The sequence below is a fragment of the Asterias rubens genome, chromosome 4, assembly GCF_902459465.1.
Source record: "Asterias rubens chromosome 4, eAstRub1.3, whole genome shotgun sequence".
Taxonomy (NCBI): Eukaryota; Metazoa; Echinodermata; class Asteroidea; order Forcipulatida; family Asteriidae; genus Asterias; species Asterias rubens.
The window spans coordinates 8,592,412-8,612,275 of NC_047065.1; the positions used below are offsets into that span (position 1 = coordinate 8,592,412).

General features: G+C 35.1%; 1 protein-coding gene across 1 annotated transcript; it reads left to right on the forward strand.

The window, feature by feature from the left end:
• The first annotated feature begins 1,987 nt into the window (after window positions 1-1,987).
• On the forward strand, window positions 1,988-13,070 carry LOC117289740 (docking protein 5-like). The gene is made up of 7 exons (XM_033771001.1): window positions 1,988-2,441; window positions 5,253-5,475; window positions 6,585-6,704; window positions 8,101-8,290; window positions 9,292-9,445; window positions 10,412-10,550; window positions 12,102-13,070. The coding sequence occupies exons 1-7, from the start codon at window positions 2,376-2,378 to the stop codon at window positions 12,161-12,163; spliced, it is 954 nt and encodes a 317-aa protein (XP_033626892.1). The 5' UTR covers window positions 1,988-2,375; the 3' UTR covers window positions 12,164-13,070.
• The last annotated feature ends 6,794 nt before the right edge of the window (window positions 13,071-19,864 follow it).

The window sequence follows — 19,864 nt, forward strand, 5'->3', positions numbered from 1 at the left end:
TTTTTAAATTTTAAGCCTCATCATCTCAATTGACCCAAACTTGTAAAAAGATGATCATCTACTGGTAACTTTTATTTGTAATACAACATCGTGGTTTATTTACTCTTTCTCTGAGGTACATACTTACCTTGCATTTAATTAAGGCAGTAGCATTAGTAAATGATTGATAGGAGAGCCATACATATTTATTGTGACCTTTTAAAATGCATTAATTTCATAATTTATGACAATCCACAGTCACTAGAAAAATACCTTGACTTTACAAAAACAAAAATTATGAGAAAAAAAATAATAATAATAATGCCTGAAATCTGAATTTTAATGTTTGATATCCCAAACTGAAAACAAATGTTTCAGGATTACACAAAAATTGTAACTATCAAACCCTTTTACAGATAGTAGAAAATGTACCCTTTCCTTAAAAAAAAAGGAATGAACCCCTGGAAAACCTGAACTTTAATGTCTGGAGATATTTTGTTGTCTTCTAAACAAAATTTTACATTTGGATTGCAATGTTCCCAAAACAAAGGTATCATACATAAATCTACATGTGCGCCTAACACTAAAACAGAAGAAATAAAAAATACATTAGTTTTTAACCTTTTATACTGCTTATTAACAGAAAAGTTGACACTAGGCATAAACCAAATCTGTGTACATTTGCTTCACTATATAACTTACCTGGAGGCAGATAAAATAGGTCTATAGTTGCTTCATGTCTAGCTTACTTAGTATTGAGTGATCTACTTTAAACATTACTCATAATTATGGAATTAGATCCCTGCTTAAAATGACTCACTGTAAAAAGAGTCTATTTCCTCGGGTAATAGGACTTGAGTATAAGCATTAGCTAAACACTTGAACGCTGCCTTGTATTATTTACACCATTTATAGCTCATTTAGATTTTCCAAAAGATGTATTGCTGCTGATGAAAGGACTGAAAGTCTGTAAATATGTAAGCTTTTATTCTCTGTGAATTTCTTTTGAAATTGGCAACATAATTTCTAATGAACCACAAGTGTGTTGCTTGTTGCTTGGTGTGTAAAACTGGAATATAATTGAAACTAAAAATACAATTTTCTATAGAACAATATCGGAAATGATATCAATCTGATTTTAGCATTTAAAAAATCAATTTCCAGGAAAATGTTTATTACAATGGGTTAGAATTTTGTTTGGGTGAAAAAAAGAAAAGAAAAAGAAAATGTTTTTTTAAAGGGATATTGCCTCTGCTTGTGTACATTATAGCAAACATGATTTTGTGGTCATTTTCCTGACTGTGTCAATAATGATTTCCCATTTTTTTTAAATAGACAATGAATTAATTGAGTTGAGGTGGGCTGATATTACTAACTTTAATCACTAACTTTAGGGAAAGCAATCCTGTATTATTGTTTTGTTTATCTTCAACATAAAAGCATTAACTTTTTTGTTTAAGTAGGGGACGTTAGGTGCAGCGGCTTAAATCCTGCAAGCTCTATGCCAACTTAGGAAAAGAAGACAACACATACAGATTGTTCATGAATCACTGTTGCCTGACTATAATTATACAAGCATTTAGAAGGGGTTTAAGTGGCCCTTAAATGCGATGGAAGCTTCCATTAGAAATTCAATTTAACTTGATTGGGAATCCATTCTTCACTTGAGGGAAACCTTAATAGGGCAATCTTTAATGAAACTGGTGAAATGCATGCAACCTTCTTGTCTGTCAGCCATGGCTTTATAATTAGATTAATTGGTTGATCAAAATGTTCAAGATGTACTTGCAAGGATTCCTGAACGACACTCAGTCATCAGTATCCGCCATCCGTTATTAAGCAATTAACAGATATACACTTCAACTATTAACACTCAAGAAGAAGGCTTTTAATCTAATTGAAATTTATTTATTGTTCACAGATCTTAATCAAAGACAAATTTGTCTTTGTTTGTTTTCCAGTCACATCATGAAGCAGGCCTACCCCTTGGCTAAATTTACCTCCCATTTAGATCGGGGATGTGACATTCACCATCATAATCCAATCTTAATGATGGGAACGTGCTCCCCAAAGACAATTGTGACAGCTATGGACACACTACATTGTACATCGTAGCCCTACATGTAGTGTGTATTGCCAAAGATGCCTATAGGGATGTAAGGAGATGAGCTTGATGCAGTAATTGCACACGTTTCCTGTCTGTGCAGGCTATCTGAACAACAGTTGTTAAGAAACCAACATTATCACAGCTTAGATGTCAAGGGGGTGTGTATGCAGGTGCATGATATGCAACATCCATCCTTGCTGAAGCTACAGCTATTGCTGAGCTACCGTCTGGTATAGACATACATTAAATGTAATGACATTTTAAATGTAGTCTACTGATTAGACAAACCATGTCAGGAGAGTTTGATGATTTGGTCAAACAGGGATACGTACGTACACGAAGTCGCAATCTTGGGGTGAGTATTTTGCTGAATGCATTTTGTTCTCCGCATCTGAAGTTTACAAAATGGAACAATTTTTGTTTGCTGTTTTGGCTGACAAAAAACATAAAATGTTATCTTCACAAATGTTGATTATCATTATTATGTAGGATGTTTATTTCCATTGCGCAAATCATTTTCTTTGAACTAATGACTGCATGTTTATCATGGTGCAGTTTTCACTTGATCTTATATCACTGATTACAAAACAGAGATTGGGGGGGGGGGGGAAATAAGAAAGACAACATGTTTGTACAAGCAGTATTCTTGATGACTTTTTATCAACTTTTACACACGAGAAACAGTGACAAAAGGTATATGTAATGAATTCTTCTACAATTATTTACAGAATGAATGAAAGAAAGCAGGTTAGATCAATGTTAATTTTTATTTATTTGTATTTATTTGTTTTAATAGTTATTATTGATGTCCAACAGCGGATAGCCGCCATTTACAGGTATCATTCAAAACAACAGATAAAATTATAGTGTATGATAAATATAATAATTGTCACCCTTGAAGCTTGGGACTAAATTAAAGGTTAACATGAGCTTTAGAAGAAATTACGACTCATTTGGGTGAACCATTTGAGAACGATTAAAAAACTATTTATTCAGAATCTATTATTAGTACTGCTCGCTGATATTGCTGTAGTGTAGACGCTGAGGCCTTGGGCAGTCCTGTGTAATGTGAGGTCAATATACATCTGTACATCAACTGATGCTGGACTGTTTCCCTATAGATTCCATTATGCTGATCAACCTGTATAACTTGAATAACAAACCCTTTGATAATGCAAAAGGTTTATAATATGACAATGGGATCATTTCAAGTTCATTTCCCTCCACAATTTTGTGTCTTAATAAAAGTAGTAAAAATGTTCTTTTACAATTGTCCTTAAACCATGAAACACAGTGTTGCTAAAAATTAAGGTTAATGAGATGAGATTCAGCTCATTAGCTGACCTCATGCCATATATAATATAGCAGACATATCGCCAAACAAGGCACCCCCATTTATGAAATGTGATTCTAGTGTATGTGTATAACTAGATTTCCAACCATTAATTGGCAAATAATGCAAAACTTTGATGACAAAATGTATGTGATATTCCTATGCAGTCAGTGTTCCCAGCCACATGCCATTTATGCAGCAGTGGTTAAAGAGATCTAGAACCAGCAGGGTAATTGGTACTATATGGACCCTTCACCCTCAAAACATGATACACTTGTGTACTATTAAACTAATCTGTCATAGTTATCTAAAATATAGTGTTAAATTGCAACACCATCTTCAATATGAAAACAAAATAACTTGACACAAAATGTATAATCGTTAACAAATTTAGATTCTGTTTAAAAATAAAAACTCATGTTTGCATTATAGGCATATGTATTGGGAAAATGCTTGATATACAATTATGTTAATTTGGGAGTAAGCAGATAAAATGGTTTGAAACTGTGACCTTCAGACTAAGTGCCTGCACTTATACAAAGTGAGCCACCCTAATTTTGCTGGTCTCCCTATTTTGTCAATAACTTAGTTCGGGGATTGCCAGTCGCTTGCCATTCAACCTTAAACTTCAGTATTGCGTTGATAGACCATCCGGCATGTTAATCCAGAGGTCACAGACAGGTTCAAATCCAGTTGTAGTCACTTTTATTTGAGTTAAACATTACACATAAATATTCCATTTAAGTGTGGCATACTACTAACCGAAAATTCATTGGGTTGTCCTTTTTAACCGATCCCTAGAAGAGGTGTTCCTTTTCAACCGTGCTGGAACAGTTGTAATCTTCTTAAATTAGTTTTCAGTTGATGAAACGCCTACAGGATTAATATCTCAAATGCTGTATTGATTGCCTAGGCTAACAAAGATCACAATCTTAAACCAAACATCTTATTTGTTCAGTAAAGTAAAGTCAAAGGGTTGAGTATACTATGTTAACATTTTACCAAAATATATTCCTGCAGGAAATAATGCTAACATTACAGCCAGGCCTGAATAGTACAGCAGTATCACTGTATATGCATGTAGATTATAGCATACATTAAAGGCAGTGGACACTATTGGTAATTACTCAAAATAATTAATCGCATAAAACCTTTCTTGGTGACGAGTAATGGGGAGAGGTTGGTGGTATAAAACATTGTGAGAAACCGCTCCCTCTGAATTGCCATAGTTTTGGAGAAAGAAGTAATTTTCCACGAATTTTAGAACTTGAGGTCTCAAAATCAACCATCTAAACGCACACAACTTCGTGTGACCAGGGTGTTTTCTTCTTTCATTATTATCTTGCAACTTTGATGACCGATTGAGCTCAAATTTTCACAGGTTTGTTATTTTATGCATATGTTGAGATACACCAACTGTGGATGCTAGTCTTTGGCAATTACCAACAGTGTCCACTGCCTTTAACAGATAATTGGTTGGCAATGACTAACAAGCTTTCTCCCATTTCCTTTACACCCATCACCCACCTTCCATTTTTGATAGATGCATCAGTCAAAACTCGAAAAGACAGAAATCGGGGTGGTGGGGGGGGGGGACTTAAAGAGTGTGTGTGCTCTGGAAAACACTGACTGGATGAGCAATTGGTGCCCCCCCCCATTGTGTATCACACATAATGTAAATGTTAATTGCTTGCATGGCTTTGTAGTAAACTACTGAAGAACCGTGTAATCATTGAGACGATGAGCTACTAATCAGCTGTTTAGAGGAATACATCATGGCTCTGAAAAATACATAGGACCTAATTGATATTTATTGGTTAATTTACAATACAGATATGGCAGCGACGTTGGGTGCAGTTCAAGAAGGTATCCAGTAAAGGTCCAAAGCGACTTGAGAAATACATTGATGAGAAGTCTGCTCTTTGTGGTGGATTGCACAAAGTCATCTTTCTTGACCTTGAAGTCTCAGCTACTAGACTTCCTCGTGAGACAAGACGATACGCATTTGCAATCAACTTTAAAAATGATGTAACCAAACATTTCTGCTGTGACTCAGGTAAAAAACTTAATCAATTATTATAGACTATTTGTTTAAATATTCATAGGTTCTCCAAAGCTGAGATGTGTGTCTGGAGCCTGTCATAGGTATAGATTTGAACAAGCCACATGCTATTTGACTTTTACGACTTATAATTGAGAGTTTTAAAACAGATACAAAAAACAGTACAGAGAAATTCAATTCTCTAAAAACTAGGTGATTGATAATTATGTTTTAATCTTCATGATTCACGTTTTCCATTTAAATTGGCTGCTCACCTTAAAAAGAGTTTGGGGAAGTTTTGTCATGCATGTAAATTTCTGGTTTGGATCAGAAATGATGGAAGTTTGTCCATATTGGCACAAAATTTGTCACATGATCGATGTTTTAGTTATTTAAATAGTCAATCTGACTTGTGAGCAAGTTATTGAGTTTGGGGGAAAAGCATTACTTACACACACTTGTCATAAGAGAGCACTGTCTAATATTATGATAATCATTGTTAAAGAATTACTTGTAGGTTTTTGAATATGAACCATGACAGAATTACTAACATCAGTTATTTGATTAGACAAAATGTTTACAGATAATGCTGTTTCAAAATGGAAAACATTCAAAAACCTTCATTTATACCACTGATAATGCACACAATACAAGTAATATGCAAGACTGTTTTATGTGCAGCTGATGGAGATGAGGTAATGTCGAGTGTAGACAATAATTCTTGTTTAGTTTGTAAATAGATCTGTTATCAGTTGTAGATTGGTTCAAGTTTTAAATAAAAGCTTACAACCTTTTTAAGTCTCTTAAAATAGCTATTTAAAATTTAAAGCCACATGTAAATGTTCAAACAATGAGACCTTTCATCTTTCATGTCTTTGTCACCAAGATTCCTAGAAATGTATCAAACAATGGATAAAATGTTTTTAAAACAGCTGAATGATGTGTACAACTGTAAAACACAATAATCAAAATAACTATTGTTGGCTATTCTTTTCCATGTTTTTTGTTCCCCAGTAAATTTTGTAAATATTTCTTCTGTTCACAATTTAAAAAGGCTTGACTCTATATTTTGTATTGGCAAAGATAAAAATTGTCATGAAATGTAAATTTTGTCATCGAAATAGATACAGAAGCTGATGACTGGTGTAAGGTATTGTGTCTTGGCCTTCACTCAACAGAGCAGTGTGCAATACAAAACCAGGAGCCTGACTTATTGTTGTGTGGACTTCATAAAGAGCAAAGTGGTAAGAATGAAGCTCCATTTGTGAGTGTGATCAAACCAACCTGTCTGCTTGCCCTGTGGCTGGGTTTTGGTGGATAAGTGCATGCTGTGAGATTCTTTGGACAAAAATAGACTTTACTTATACTGATTTGATCCCTTTTTATATCCCTTTTAGTATCGTTGGGCTTTAAAATAATCATCCATAACTTTAAAATAATTCAAAGGCTTCAAGACCATGGTGTGCCTCCTAATATATTTCTTTTAATCAGGTTGAAACAAGGCATGATCAGGTGTTATTTAAAGCAAGACTTAAAAATCTATACCTCGATACCACAATAAGGGTATTTTAACCTGGAGTCTAAGTTCATTTTTGACTTGCCAAGCTTCAAATTGTCTCTTTCAGAAATATTTCTACTTTGTTTCGCTCATTAAACTGCGATGAGGGATGAGCTTGAAATCTTTATACATTTCAGCATTACAGTTGAGCAATCTTACTTGTTGAATTCTCTAGTTGTTTTCTTTTTGTTTACATGATATTTTCTTGCTAATTATCTGCTCATAACCACAGTTGAAATCCTTGTTGACTGTGTGTTTTTTGTGTATTCTTAGTAACTCACTATTATGAGTGAAAATCGTTTCAGAGAGACTCTTTTAGAAATACAATTATTTATTGTAAAATATATATAATTTAAAACAAGCATTTGATTTCAGATACACTTGTTATTTCAGTACAGGCGAGACATGCACAGTCTTTTTAGAAATCAGATTCCCAATTAGTTACGTTGTTGCAGATGTTAGAGACCCATGCACCATTAACACAAGCACCCATTGTCTTTACATGCATTTTTACTTAAAAAATGGCACATAATAAGTAAGGCACTTGGAGTTTGAATTACTGGATACCTTTGGTAATTGTCAAAGACCAGTCTTTTCACTTGGTGTATCTCAACATAACATGCACAATATAAAACCAGTGCAAATTTGAACTCAATTGGGTGTCGAAAGGTTGAGATAATAATGGAAGAAAAAACACCCTTGTCACACAAAGTTGTGTGCTTTCAGATGCTTGATTTCGGGACCTCAAATCTCATTCTGATGAGGTCTCAAAATCAAGCTCAAATATTTTATTGGAAAATTACTTCTTTCTCGAAAAATACACTACTTCAGAGGGAGCCATTACTGTGTAGAGTGTTTATATACTATCAACAGCTCTCCCATGCTTGTTAAGTTTTTATGCTTAAAATTATTTTGAGTAATGTTTTTATATTTTATTGACCAAACCAACAGCGGACGAGCCGCCAATCACAGGAAAGGATAAAAAACAATTATAAATATTCATATCACCTATATAAAAACAACCTGATATGTACAAAGTATCGTGTTCAGTGCCTTCAAGAGTGGCTTTTTTTATTCCTCAGAGAGATTTCATGTCAATCTTAATCCTACACCACAATTGTCGATTGCTGGGGAGTGCACACTTCAAGTCACGGATGAGAATATTTACCTATGGGATGTATACAATGTGCGACTCAAGCTAGCATCATGGTCATTGCAATCATTACTACAATATGGAAGAGATACTACAAGATTCATATTTCAAGCTAACAAGTAGGCATGTTGGTGTTTTAAAATAATTGTCTACATACTACATGTACTACTGCAAGAAATGTACCTTCAAAGATTCCTTAAAAGATTTGGATACCTTTTGCAGTACAATTGTATTGGTTATGACATGAATCCCTACTCACTGTGAATCGAGATGTATGTAATCAAATTTACCTGTTGAAGTTTCAGCTTCATTAATCATCAAGTTTTTGAAGAAAAAAAACGAAGAAAAAAAAAGAAATGTGTTCAGGAGATTTGCTTAAATTTGTTGTACATGTTATAATTATTTTTGTGACATTTTTGTACTCATTTCCCCCAAAATACAGCCCAGCATGCACTGGACACATTCGGTAGGTCTAATTTTTGTCAAAGACAAGTCTTCTCACTTGGTGTATCACAACTGCATAAATAACAAACCTGTTTAAATTTGATCTCAAGTGGTCTTCAAAGTTGCGAGAGAACAATGGTTGAAAACACCCTTTGAAACACCCTTTTTGCACAAGTTGTGGGCTTTAGATGATTGAATTCGAGACCTAAGTCAATGTCTCAAATTCAATTCCAATATTCTTGTGAGAAATTACTTCTTTCTCAAAAACTACGTTACTTCAGAGGGATCCGTTTCTCACATTGTTTTATACTATCAACAGCTCTCCAATGCTCAGTACCAAGTAAAGTTGTATGCTTACAAATATTTTGAGTAATTACCAATAGTGTCCAGTGCCTTTTAGTGGAAGCTTTTTACTATCACTATCTTCAAATCAGGTTAGTTTAATGAAACTTTGCGGACACTGTGTTTTGTTTCGTACAAAAAGTACACATACCCTTTATGTGAAGAGGAATTTATCAATAACATTACAGAAACGATAACTAAAAAGGGAAATTCAACAATTTTGACCGACAATTCTGTGTCAGAAGGAGAGACTGTAGTTGATGAATTGAATGATGCACCGATTGGAATAATTCATAATCAAGCAAAATGTATTGTTTGTGTTTGTACACTGTAGATATTGTGAGAGTGTAGAAGGTCTCTTTACAGTACAGACAGTAAATGGAGAAGAAATCTACCAGAGAGTACACCTGGCATCAATTGCCATCGCAGAAATGTCAGACAGAATCAATCAAAGAGAACAACACAACTATCAACCCCAATACGTTCCTGTAAGAAACACATTTTCATTTGGGTGGAGTACTGGGGGTCCGAAGAGGGGCAAGCGGGGGGAAATAAATAATATCGGGTGGCTATTTACTGAAAAGTGTATCGAACCACTCTTTTGTCATTTGTGCATTTTTTCCCGATTAATTCACTGTTGTCATGGCGATTGATTCAGTATGTTTGTGAATTTAATTAAGATGTGGCAGACAGGTTTTATCAAAGGAATCAAAACGTGGTTCAAAAAAATATATCCGGAAATACTAGTTAGATCCCCTTTTAGAGGAATCAACTAATGAAAACAGAGCAGACAATTAGGCCGTGTCCGAAACGGCGACTTCGGCTACAGCTACGGCTAGATCGCGCGCGTCTGCTATTCTTCAACACTGGTAGACGCGCTGATCTAGACGTAGCTGTAGCCGAAGTCGTCGTTTCGGACACGGCCTTATATTCAGGGGCAGTAGTCACCACTTGTATGTGACCCACTCTGTGAAAATGAGTCACATGTCGCCCAATGCAAAATTAAGTTATGGACAGTTTAATGTGTAAAAGGTAATTTAAAACAAATGGTTAACCTTTAGAACATTTACTTTTAGGCAATAAAGCTATGAACACAACAATTTTGTGGTCATACTTATGTCTAATTTGTATCCTTTTTGCACACAATGGTAGTTTAAAATATCATTTTACTTGTAATTCGTTTTTCACAAAAATGGTGTAGTGGCTAATTTCAAACGGGAGTAACTCATTAACGCGATACACCCCAAAGCTTAGACACATACCAAATTACTGCTGATGATGTGTTCTTTCCAGCCATGCATATAACTCAATTCTTGAAATTGCCTACATCTGACTCATATTCACAGAGCGGGTCACATATATATGTGTGTGTTATTCAAGATTCTGCATTACAAACAAATAGAAAACCACATACAATGCATTTTGATAATAACTCAACTTACTCTTATACACAGATGGATGGATGTAACGACACATTCATAGAGTCTACATCTCACCTCAACTCAACAGATGAGAATGGTAATGATTGCACAGTTATTTATAGACAGCAACCATTCAAGAACCACAATGCAACATCATTCCACTTACCACTTGGTATGTATGTCTTATTGAATGTTCAAAACCTTTTTGATTTGTAATTAATATTAACAAACTTATTGTTTTGACAAAAACAACAGTATACAAATGAAAACCATTCTGAAATTTGTCCAACATTGCTATAACTGATTTTCCATGGGAAGAATGACTTATGACCCAAGCACTGTGACTAATAGGAATGTAGCCTTTCTTGAGAAAATCCCATTCTGTAAGCCTTGTTTGAGACCAATGTAAACATTTACAACAGGGAGTTTTACTCCTTGTAATAATCTTGTAGAGGTGGAATAATATGTACAAACCAGACACAAACTGAAATCTTTGGATGTATGGAGTTGGCCTTCTAAGAATTGGAACTAATGAGGAAATAAATTGGGAATACCTTTTGAAAGAGACTCTTTTAAATATTTTTTTACAAAGTAATTGCTTTGCAGTCCCCCCCCCCCAAATGGAATCTACATGAAGACAACCCATTGAGCGTTTTTACCCTGCCCTGAATACGCACAAATTCAAAATGCAGAATTTCTTATGAAATCCGTAATATCTTGAGATTTTAAGGATTAATAAATAGTTTGGAGAAGATTTTAAAACTCTTTTTCAATCCATGTAAGTTGTTAAGTTCTATATAATAGGGAACTTGTTGTCATTTTTACTTAAACATTTAACTGTCTTTCTTGTGCATTGCGGGGAGTGGAAAACTATCAAAATTGCCATAACTTGTGCACATTGCCGCGCAGTTGCCTGGATCAAAAAGCTTCTTAAAGCTGAACAGTTTATTTGCCCATTCATATAACAATGATGATGTACATGTGTATGGTTGAAACATTCGCTGTCCAATGAAATCCTTTGTTTTAAAGCATTACTTTTTCCTTGTTGTGTCATGTGGGTGTGTGCAACGAGTGCGTCCATTAGGCATTGATTTCTTACAGGGACAGCTCATTTGTGGGGGGGGGGTTGTCATTTTCTTTCTGGGTCTTGTCCATACAGGAAAATAATGTTAAATAAATGCAATCATTGCAACTGTTGGACCTTCTAGCTGATAAGCTTTATCTAACGTTTTAATGTATCAAACCACAAAATGATGTAGTTGGCGACCAGTCCAGGAAAATGTTAAAGGAACATTACCGAATTGGTTTTGCTGGCAAAAATGTTGCTGGCAGTGTAAGCACTATATGTAATCCACCTTATTCATAAACTGACAAACCTGTGGAAGTTTGAGATTGATCGGCCATCTGGGTCACGAGAGAATAGTGAAAGTGCATCGATGCAAAACAAAAATGAATAAAACGCTCCCTGATAAACTCCAAACGCGAAATTAGATTACTTATTTCTCGCAAATATGAAATTTACGACAGAAATATTTCAAGGGATGTTTTCTACTATCATCATCATTAGACCGCGTAAGTTTTATGTAAATCAGTGATCTTCACGATTTTAGTTTCTTACCAATTCTGTAACGTTCTTTTAAAGTGGTTAAAAAGCTTGCCATCACACCCTACTATATACGTTGTTAATAGTTATAAAATTGTGTCAAGTTTGATTCTTTATTAGATAAATTGAGTCAGTGTGCAACCAGTTCATCAAAGGTATCATCATCATCATTATCACCCTAATCAACATTGCCATTACCACTAGCATCATCAGCAACATCTTCATCATCTGGTTCTAGCAGTATTCATCATATCAAGCCTTTTGGCTATTGATCTCTTGCATGCCGCACGTACATGCGCATATCCTGTACACTATTTGGGGAGTCAAAATGTACACAATGGAATTTACCCCCAAAATAGTGGAAAGGGTAAATACGCATTGAGTGTGGAGGTGCATTCCAAGTTTCCAAGGGGTCTTGGTCGACCTAATTGCCAACTTAATGTGTCAGGATTTACCTTTAACCCTGAAACCTCTGTATCCTTTAATGTTTATTAATTAGTCTTTTCTAAAAATCTTGTGCTACAATGGTCATTCATTGACCACCATCAGTATCTTAATGACTCTCTAACAGACGCCTTGCATAATGCTACATGACGCGCACGTTACACGCACAAAGAACAGCTATCGTCCAATCATTTGCCTCCTTTGACCCTAGTCAGGGCGCTGTTTGAGCATGTGCCCCAACCCTCTTTTTTAGTGACCATGATTGACCTTGAGGTGGGAAATCTTCAAAATACATATTTGTTAATCAGAAGAGCAACTGTCAAAACACAATGCATGGCATGTCACCTCAAACTTTTCTGAGACCCTTGATTTGCTACATTCAAAATTGCTATAGCTTATGAAGGATTCAAAGAATTAACAGGTCCCATAGAACTCAGCTAACTGCCCAAGAAACACATCGGGCAACAATTGTATGCATCAAATATTTGTACCTGACCATTTGTCTGGGGCTCTTATCGCCCTCTTATTAAAGGTCACACGTGGCAGTCATCAACACATCATTGCTCATCTTAATAAGGGAATCAATGTGTGGTGAAGAGGTTTTCAACTAGTGGTTTAATCCCAACTAGGCCTGGTTCTTGATAATTTTTACCGAGACGAAGAACCAGGCCTCGGCGGGTTTAAACCACTATAGTTGAAAACCGATTCAACACACTTTGATTCCCATTCATAAATACCTTTTCGATAAAAAAAACATCAACACTAATGGTCAAAAAGTAAAATAAATGCAAAAATTATAATTTTTCAATGATTTCTTTCAACACAACACCCCTCCAGCTATGAAATGGTAAGGCCCTCGGGTAAACAACTCCTTATATAAGGGAATGCGGTGAGCGTTGCGCGTATCGTGTGATGTGGCACAACTGTCTCTGCCGTTGCTTTCGACCAATAGGAATGAAGAAACTGTCTTATAAGCACAGGTGCAAACTCGCGTGTCGCGCCTATGTTTTATACACACCCATGTGACGCGCTCTCCACCAATACGAATAGCGCAACTGTCTGAGGTATTTATGAATGTGTATTTAGTACAATGATAGAACATTTACAAAAATAAACTGAGGATTCCTTTAGGAGTGACCATCCAATCATGAACATGCTGACATAACCAAGGTCTCAATTCAAAAAGGTTTCTGTATCCTGCTAATACTTTTTCATTTGTTATGAAATAAAATAGTATATAACTTACCTAAACTTTTTGTAAAAATGAGTGAAAAAATGGTGCCAGGATACAGAAATTTTGCCTTCAATTCTCTTGGTTAGATTGTTGCATTTTGCAATGGGTCTTGTCGATAAGGGAACCTGTAGGCTAGCTTTAGATTACAGGTGACAATTAATGCAATATTATTTTGTGTATCTTTTACCAATCATATCCTACCTGTAATTTTTAGTTTTAAATTGATTTTAACTTTGTTATGTGCGTGTCTGAACGTATAGTATTCATTCCAAGGTTTTAATTTTATTCATTTTATTAAGTCAAAACTCCTTAACTTTGTTGAAAGTATGGAAATTGATTATACATGTTTTATGAGCTTTTCTTTTCTATGTAATGTAAAATTTAAAATAAAACTTGTGAGCCTACTTACTGTAGGCCTACATATTTGTAGATTAAATGCTTACTAATTGCTGCATTCCACCTTTCTGTGTAAAGCGTTAAGCTTCAGTCAAGTGTATATTCTCTGCAAGCTACAATTTTGTACTCAACAGAGATTTATAGAAAACTTTGAGCTCAGTTCAAATTTCACTTTAAATAAATTGGTACTTTAACTGTAGGTATTCCACTTTTGATTATGCATTATGTACTTTAATACTTGTACATGTCATGATCTCACATGTTACCCCAAAATTGTAATTGGCAAATAGCTTAGTGTGTCGTACAAAAAAAACATGCTTTATGAATGGTGCAGAAATATGTGTACAAAATGTTATGTATTTATACAACACCACAGACAAAGTTTAGAAAGTTTTGTGGCTTAACCATTTAAATAAAGACTGTACTGTGTTGTGGTAATTCTAAACAAATACTTGTGGAGTAACAATACATTTTTTGTCGTTATGCTTCCGTTAGACAAAACCCAAGGGCTGTTTTTATTGTACTTTACTCAAACTTTGTACTAGCACTGCGTTAGTAACCAAGTCATATTCAGATTCCATACTTGGTACTCTACTAAGAAAGTATTTGTACTCCAAAGTGATGAACACAATACTTGACTGAACTAAGGGGCCATTCATAATAGTCAATGTTGAGGAAAATTTATCTTTTTTCTAAATTGTGTGTGGTGGGTCAAAATAAATGAATGGCCCTCGATTGTCAGACATTGATTAGTGATCAAGGTACTACATTCCTTTCTGCTCTCCTATGTATGTGTTAAATGCAAGTATAACAGGAATAAAGCTCTGAAAAGGGTAAAACAGGAGTTGTCTTTGACTTTTCTTTGCATTCAAATTGAAAGATAGTTACGGGTGTATCGTAAAAAGCAATGTCTTTTAGCAGGCCGGTAACTAGGGCGTCTTGGTGTCTGGCTGCTTACAGCTCAAACCATATACAGCAGCCAGCCACTACCATTACCATGCAGTGAAGACTATAGGTCCTCACACTGTTATTCCCTATTTTTTAATCACATTGACTATCAACTTGGATAACAAGCTGTCAAACTAGGTAATCCAAGATTTTTTTTTAACGTACATTCCTTCAAGAAGGGAAGAGGGAGGGGGTGTGGGCTCGTTAATCTTTGAAAGGCATTGTACATTTTTTCTAATATTGTCAAAGACCAGAAATCTGATTTGGCCCATCACATCATATGCATAAAGTAACAAACCTGTGATATTTTGACTTGATTGCTCATCGCAGTTGCAAGAAAATAATTAAAGGAAAACGCACCCTTGTAGCAAAAACTTGTGTGCTTTCGGATGAATAATAAAAGGCTTCAAGCCTGAAGCTTTTTATTGTTTGAGTGAGAAAGTACCTCCGTCTCAAAAAACTACATTACTTCAGAGGGAGTTGTTCCTCACAATGTTCTATACTATAAACAACTCTCTATCGCTCAATACCAGGTATATGTAGGTTGTTAGGCTTACAACTAGTGAGTAGTTCCTCACAATGTTCTATACTATAAACAACTCTCTATCGCTCAATACCAGGTATATGTAGGTTGTTAGGCTTACAACTAGTGAGTAGTTCCTCACAATGTTCTATACTATAAACAACTCTCTATCGCTCAATACCAGGTATATGTAGGTTGTTAGGCTTACAACTAGTGAGTAGTTCCTCACAATGTTCTATACTATAAACAACTCTCTATCGCTCAATACCAGGTATATGTAGGTTGTTAGGCTTACAACTAGTGAGTAGTTCCTCACAATGTTCTATACTATAAACAACTCTCTATCGCTCAATACCAGGTATATGTAGGTTGTTAGGCTTACAACTAGTGAGTAGTTCCTCACAATGTTCTATACTATAAACAACTCTCTATCGCTCAATACCAGGTATATGTAGGTTGTTAGGCTTGCAACTAGTGAGTAGTTCCTCACAATGTTCTATACTATAAACAACTCTCTATCGCTCAATACCAGGTATATGTAGGTTGTTAGGCTTGCAACTAGTGAGTAGTTCCTCACAATGTTCTATACTATAAACAACTCTCTATCGCTCAATACCAGGTATATGTAGGTTGTTAGGCTTGCAACTAGTGAGTAGTTCCTCACAATGTTCTATACTATAAACAACTCTCTATCGCTCAATACCAGGTATATGTAGGTTGTTAGGCTTACAACTAGTTTGAGTAATTACCAATAGTGGCCAGTACCTTTAATGAAGTGGCTTTTATGAGAAAATGTTGTCTTTACATATAGAATTATAGGAGGATGGTCGTAAATGAATAAACAGCCACCACCCACCAAAATGAAACAAAAACAACTTTATACTGTACAAGTGTTTAATTTTATTCGACGAACAAATGTCAAGCTGAACTAGATGGTAAATAAAATTGCTTGTCCATAATAGATTGATGATGACTGGTATACCTTTGTATGTGTATTATTTGTACAAATGATAATGGCAATCATTTAGGAATCAATCATATACATGTATGTACTAATAACAACATTTCAAGAGTATTAATTTCACAAAGGAAAGGTCTAATTTGGATTTACCAGTGATATCATGGCTTAAAGACACTGGAAACCTTTGGTAATTGTCAAAGACCAGTCTTCTCACTTTAGTGTATCTCAACTTATGCACAAAATAACAAACCTGTGAAAACTTGAACTCAATTGGTCGTCAAAGTTTCGAGATAGTAATGGAAGAAAAACACCCTTATCACACAAAGTTGTGTGCTCTCAGACCTCAAAATCTTATTATGAGGTCTCGAAATCAATCTCAAATATTTTAGTGGAAAATTACTTTTTTTCTCGAAAACTATGTTACTTTAGAGGGAGCGGTTTCACACATTGTTTTTTATTTTATTTTTACTATCAACAGCTCTCCACTGCTTGTTACCAAGTAAGTTTTTACACCAACAATTGGTTTGAGTAATTACCAATAGTGTCCATTGCCTTTAGAAAAGAAAAGCTTGAGACCATCAGTCCTGGGCCCAATTTCATAGAGCTGCTAAGCACGAAAATTTGCTTAGCAGGAAATTTCTTCCTCAAGTGATAACAACAGTCTTACCAACCGAATTTCCATGTGATTTTTAGGATTTATAAGCAAACAACAGCTGATTACTAGTAACAAGCAATAAATAGAAATTTTGTTGGTAATCCTGTTTTTATCAAGAAAGAAATTTCATGCTAAGCAAATGTTTGTGCTGAGCAGCTCTATGAAATTGGGCCCTGGTTGGAACTGACATTGGGATTTTTGAGCCAGTTATTAAGGATGCTGACCCGAGTTACTGTCTCATACCAGACACATGTAGATAGTACATGCAAACACCTTGTTCCTTAAGACTTATAAAACATTTTACTGTAGAAGTTAGTATCATTTAAAGGCAGTGGACACTATTGGTAATTGTCAAAGACTAGCCTTCACAGTTGGTGTATCTCAACATAGGCATAAAGTAACAAACTTGAGCTCGAACTTGCAAGATAATAATGAAAGAAAAAACACCCTTGTCACACGAAGTTGTGTGCGTTTAGATGGTTGATTTCGAGACCTCAAGTTCTAAATCTGAGGTCTCGAAATCAAATTCGTGGAAATTACTTCTTTCTCAAAAACTATGGCCTTTCAGAGGGAGCCGTTTCTCACAATGTGTTATACCATCAACCTCTCCCCATTACTCGTCACCAAGAAAGGTTTTATGCTAATAATTATTTTGAGTAATTACCAATAGTGTCCTCTGCCTTTAAACCAAATATAGGTACATTAATATGCACATATTGACTGGCAACGAGGTTACTAGTATACGTCTATCCCCACGAGGGACTTTGAGTGATCAGAAGAGCGACCTACAGTATTTCCCGAGGCCAAAGGCCGAGGGAAATATGCCCCTCTTCTGGTCACTCACAGGCCCGAGGGGGAATAGACGTACTTTACTAGTTACCAATTATGCCAGTCAATAGGTGTTTTATAACACAGCTCGGTTTATAAATGTCAAATAAGAACAGAAAAAGGAATTTTGTAGTTTGTTCACGGTTCAAGTCAAGAGAGGGCGCTGTTACCGCGGGCACTATTTGCAAAGACTAGTGCCCGCTCTGGTAGTATTCCCGCAAAACACGCGCGCGCGATCACTAGTCTATATTAGTTCATCCCACGTGACCGTGTTTCAGCCAACCAGAATACAGAAAAAGCAAGAGGTGTGTTATCAATTAGGATATCACTAATATATAGTCCTAAAAAAGGGGAGTTTTCACTTGAAGTAAACAAACTATTTCAAACCATAATATTAATATTTAATGCTTGTCAATTTACAAAACTGCCATGATCTTGATTTCTTTCAGGTAATCGAGACTGATCCTTAAACAGCAGAATTTCTGACCGCAAATAAATTCTTCTTTTTGCTAGATTCCATATCAATTATTTAAAAAAGAGATATTATGCTTAATATGCTTAAAATAGATCTTCAAACTCGTTTGTGCCTGATCACTATATATTGGTTTCTTTACGGAATTTTGTGTTATCTAAGTATGGGACACACACAAGTACATAGTCTTTTTTTAAATTTACATAGGCTTAGTTCTCTATCAGTGTACATACTTGACTTAATAACAGTCTATCTACATAATTTAATATCAAAACTCCTAATTAATTTTAATACCAATTGACAGTAGGGCAGAGTTACCAAGTGAGCCATTAGTTCAATGACTAGAACAACATACAGTCAGCAAAGAATCCAGCACTTTTCAAATAATTATGGCCCACATCCTATCAAATACATACATTCTTAAAGGGAAAGGAAATTACAACCACAAAATATTTGTGACACTATGTATTTGCAATGAATTATGAAATGAATACATGTATATCCATCACATACTTCCATACAATTTCCCCCATAAGTTTAAACAGGTTTTTTTTAAAGTATGAATAGCTTCCACAATTATCAACATGGTCAAGGTATTTCAATAAATTTTTGCATATTAATAATTACATTAAAGACACAATAACCATGATAACTGCAAAAAGGAACAAAAACATTAGTATGGAATATACTGGAAAGTTGTATGACATTGAACACAGTAATGACCAAGGGATGTCATGTTTCTTGTCATAAATCTTGGTTGTCTTGCAAATCTAGCCATATGACAATTACCAGATAAGATTTCATTATTTCCTCTTTTAAATGTGCAGAGTAGAGTAGACAAAGCAATGTCAGACATTTGTTTTGTTATTACATCTACACGTATACATCTTCTTACTTGCCTTGAATTTAATAAACCCAACCTTATTTTGTAGCCTTGGAATTCCCAAAGTTCAATATCTGTTTAAATTCCAAATGTTTGACGTTTTTCTGCCTGGAACAAACTCAGAGTAGCCTCAATCTGTTTCCATGACAATAAAAACTTGATAACTAAATAAATCTATGAGTGTATTATCATATTTTTCTTACAAAATGGTTGAACACTTTTAAGGTTCTCAATGATCTTCTGCTGCATGATTTTGGGAGAGGGGGACAGGGTAAAACAAGTATAAGATGTATACCCAAAGTGTGCATGCAGTCATTTTACATGTATTTCGCCCCTCCAAGAAGTCCAAATTCAAATGTGTTTAACAATGGACTTATCAAATGCATTCAGTCACATATTGAGCAAACATTTTCAGTGAGTATTTACAATTGTTAAATTAGAAAGTCCAGCACATACAGTCAAAAATACATGTAGTACTGGGTATTGTGATATCTGTATCCTACTCACAATACAACTATACATGTCCATGCAAGATACGA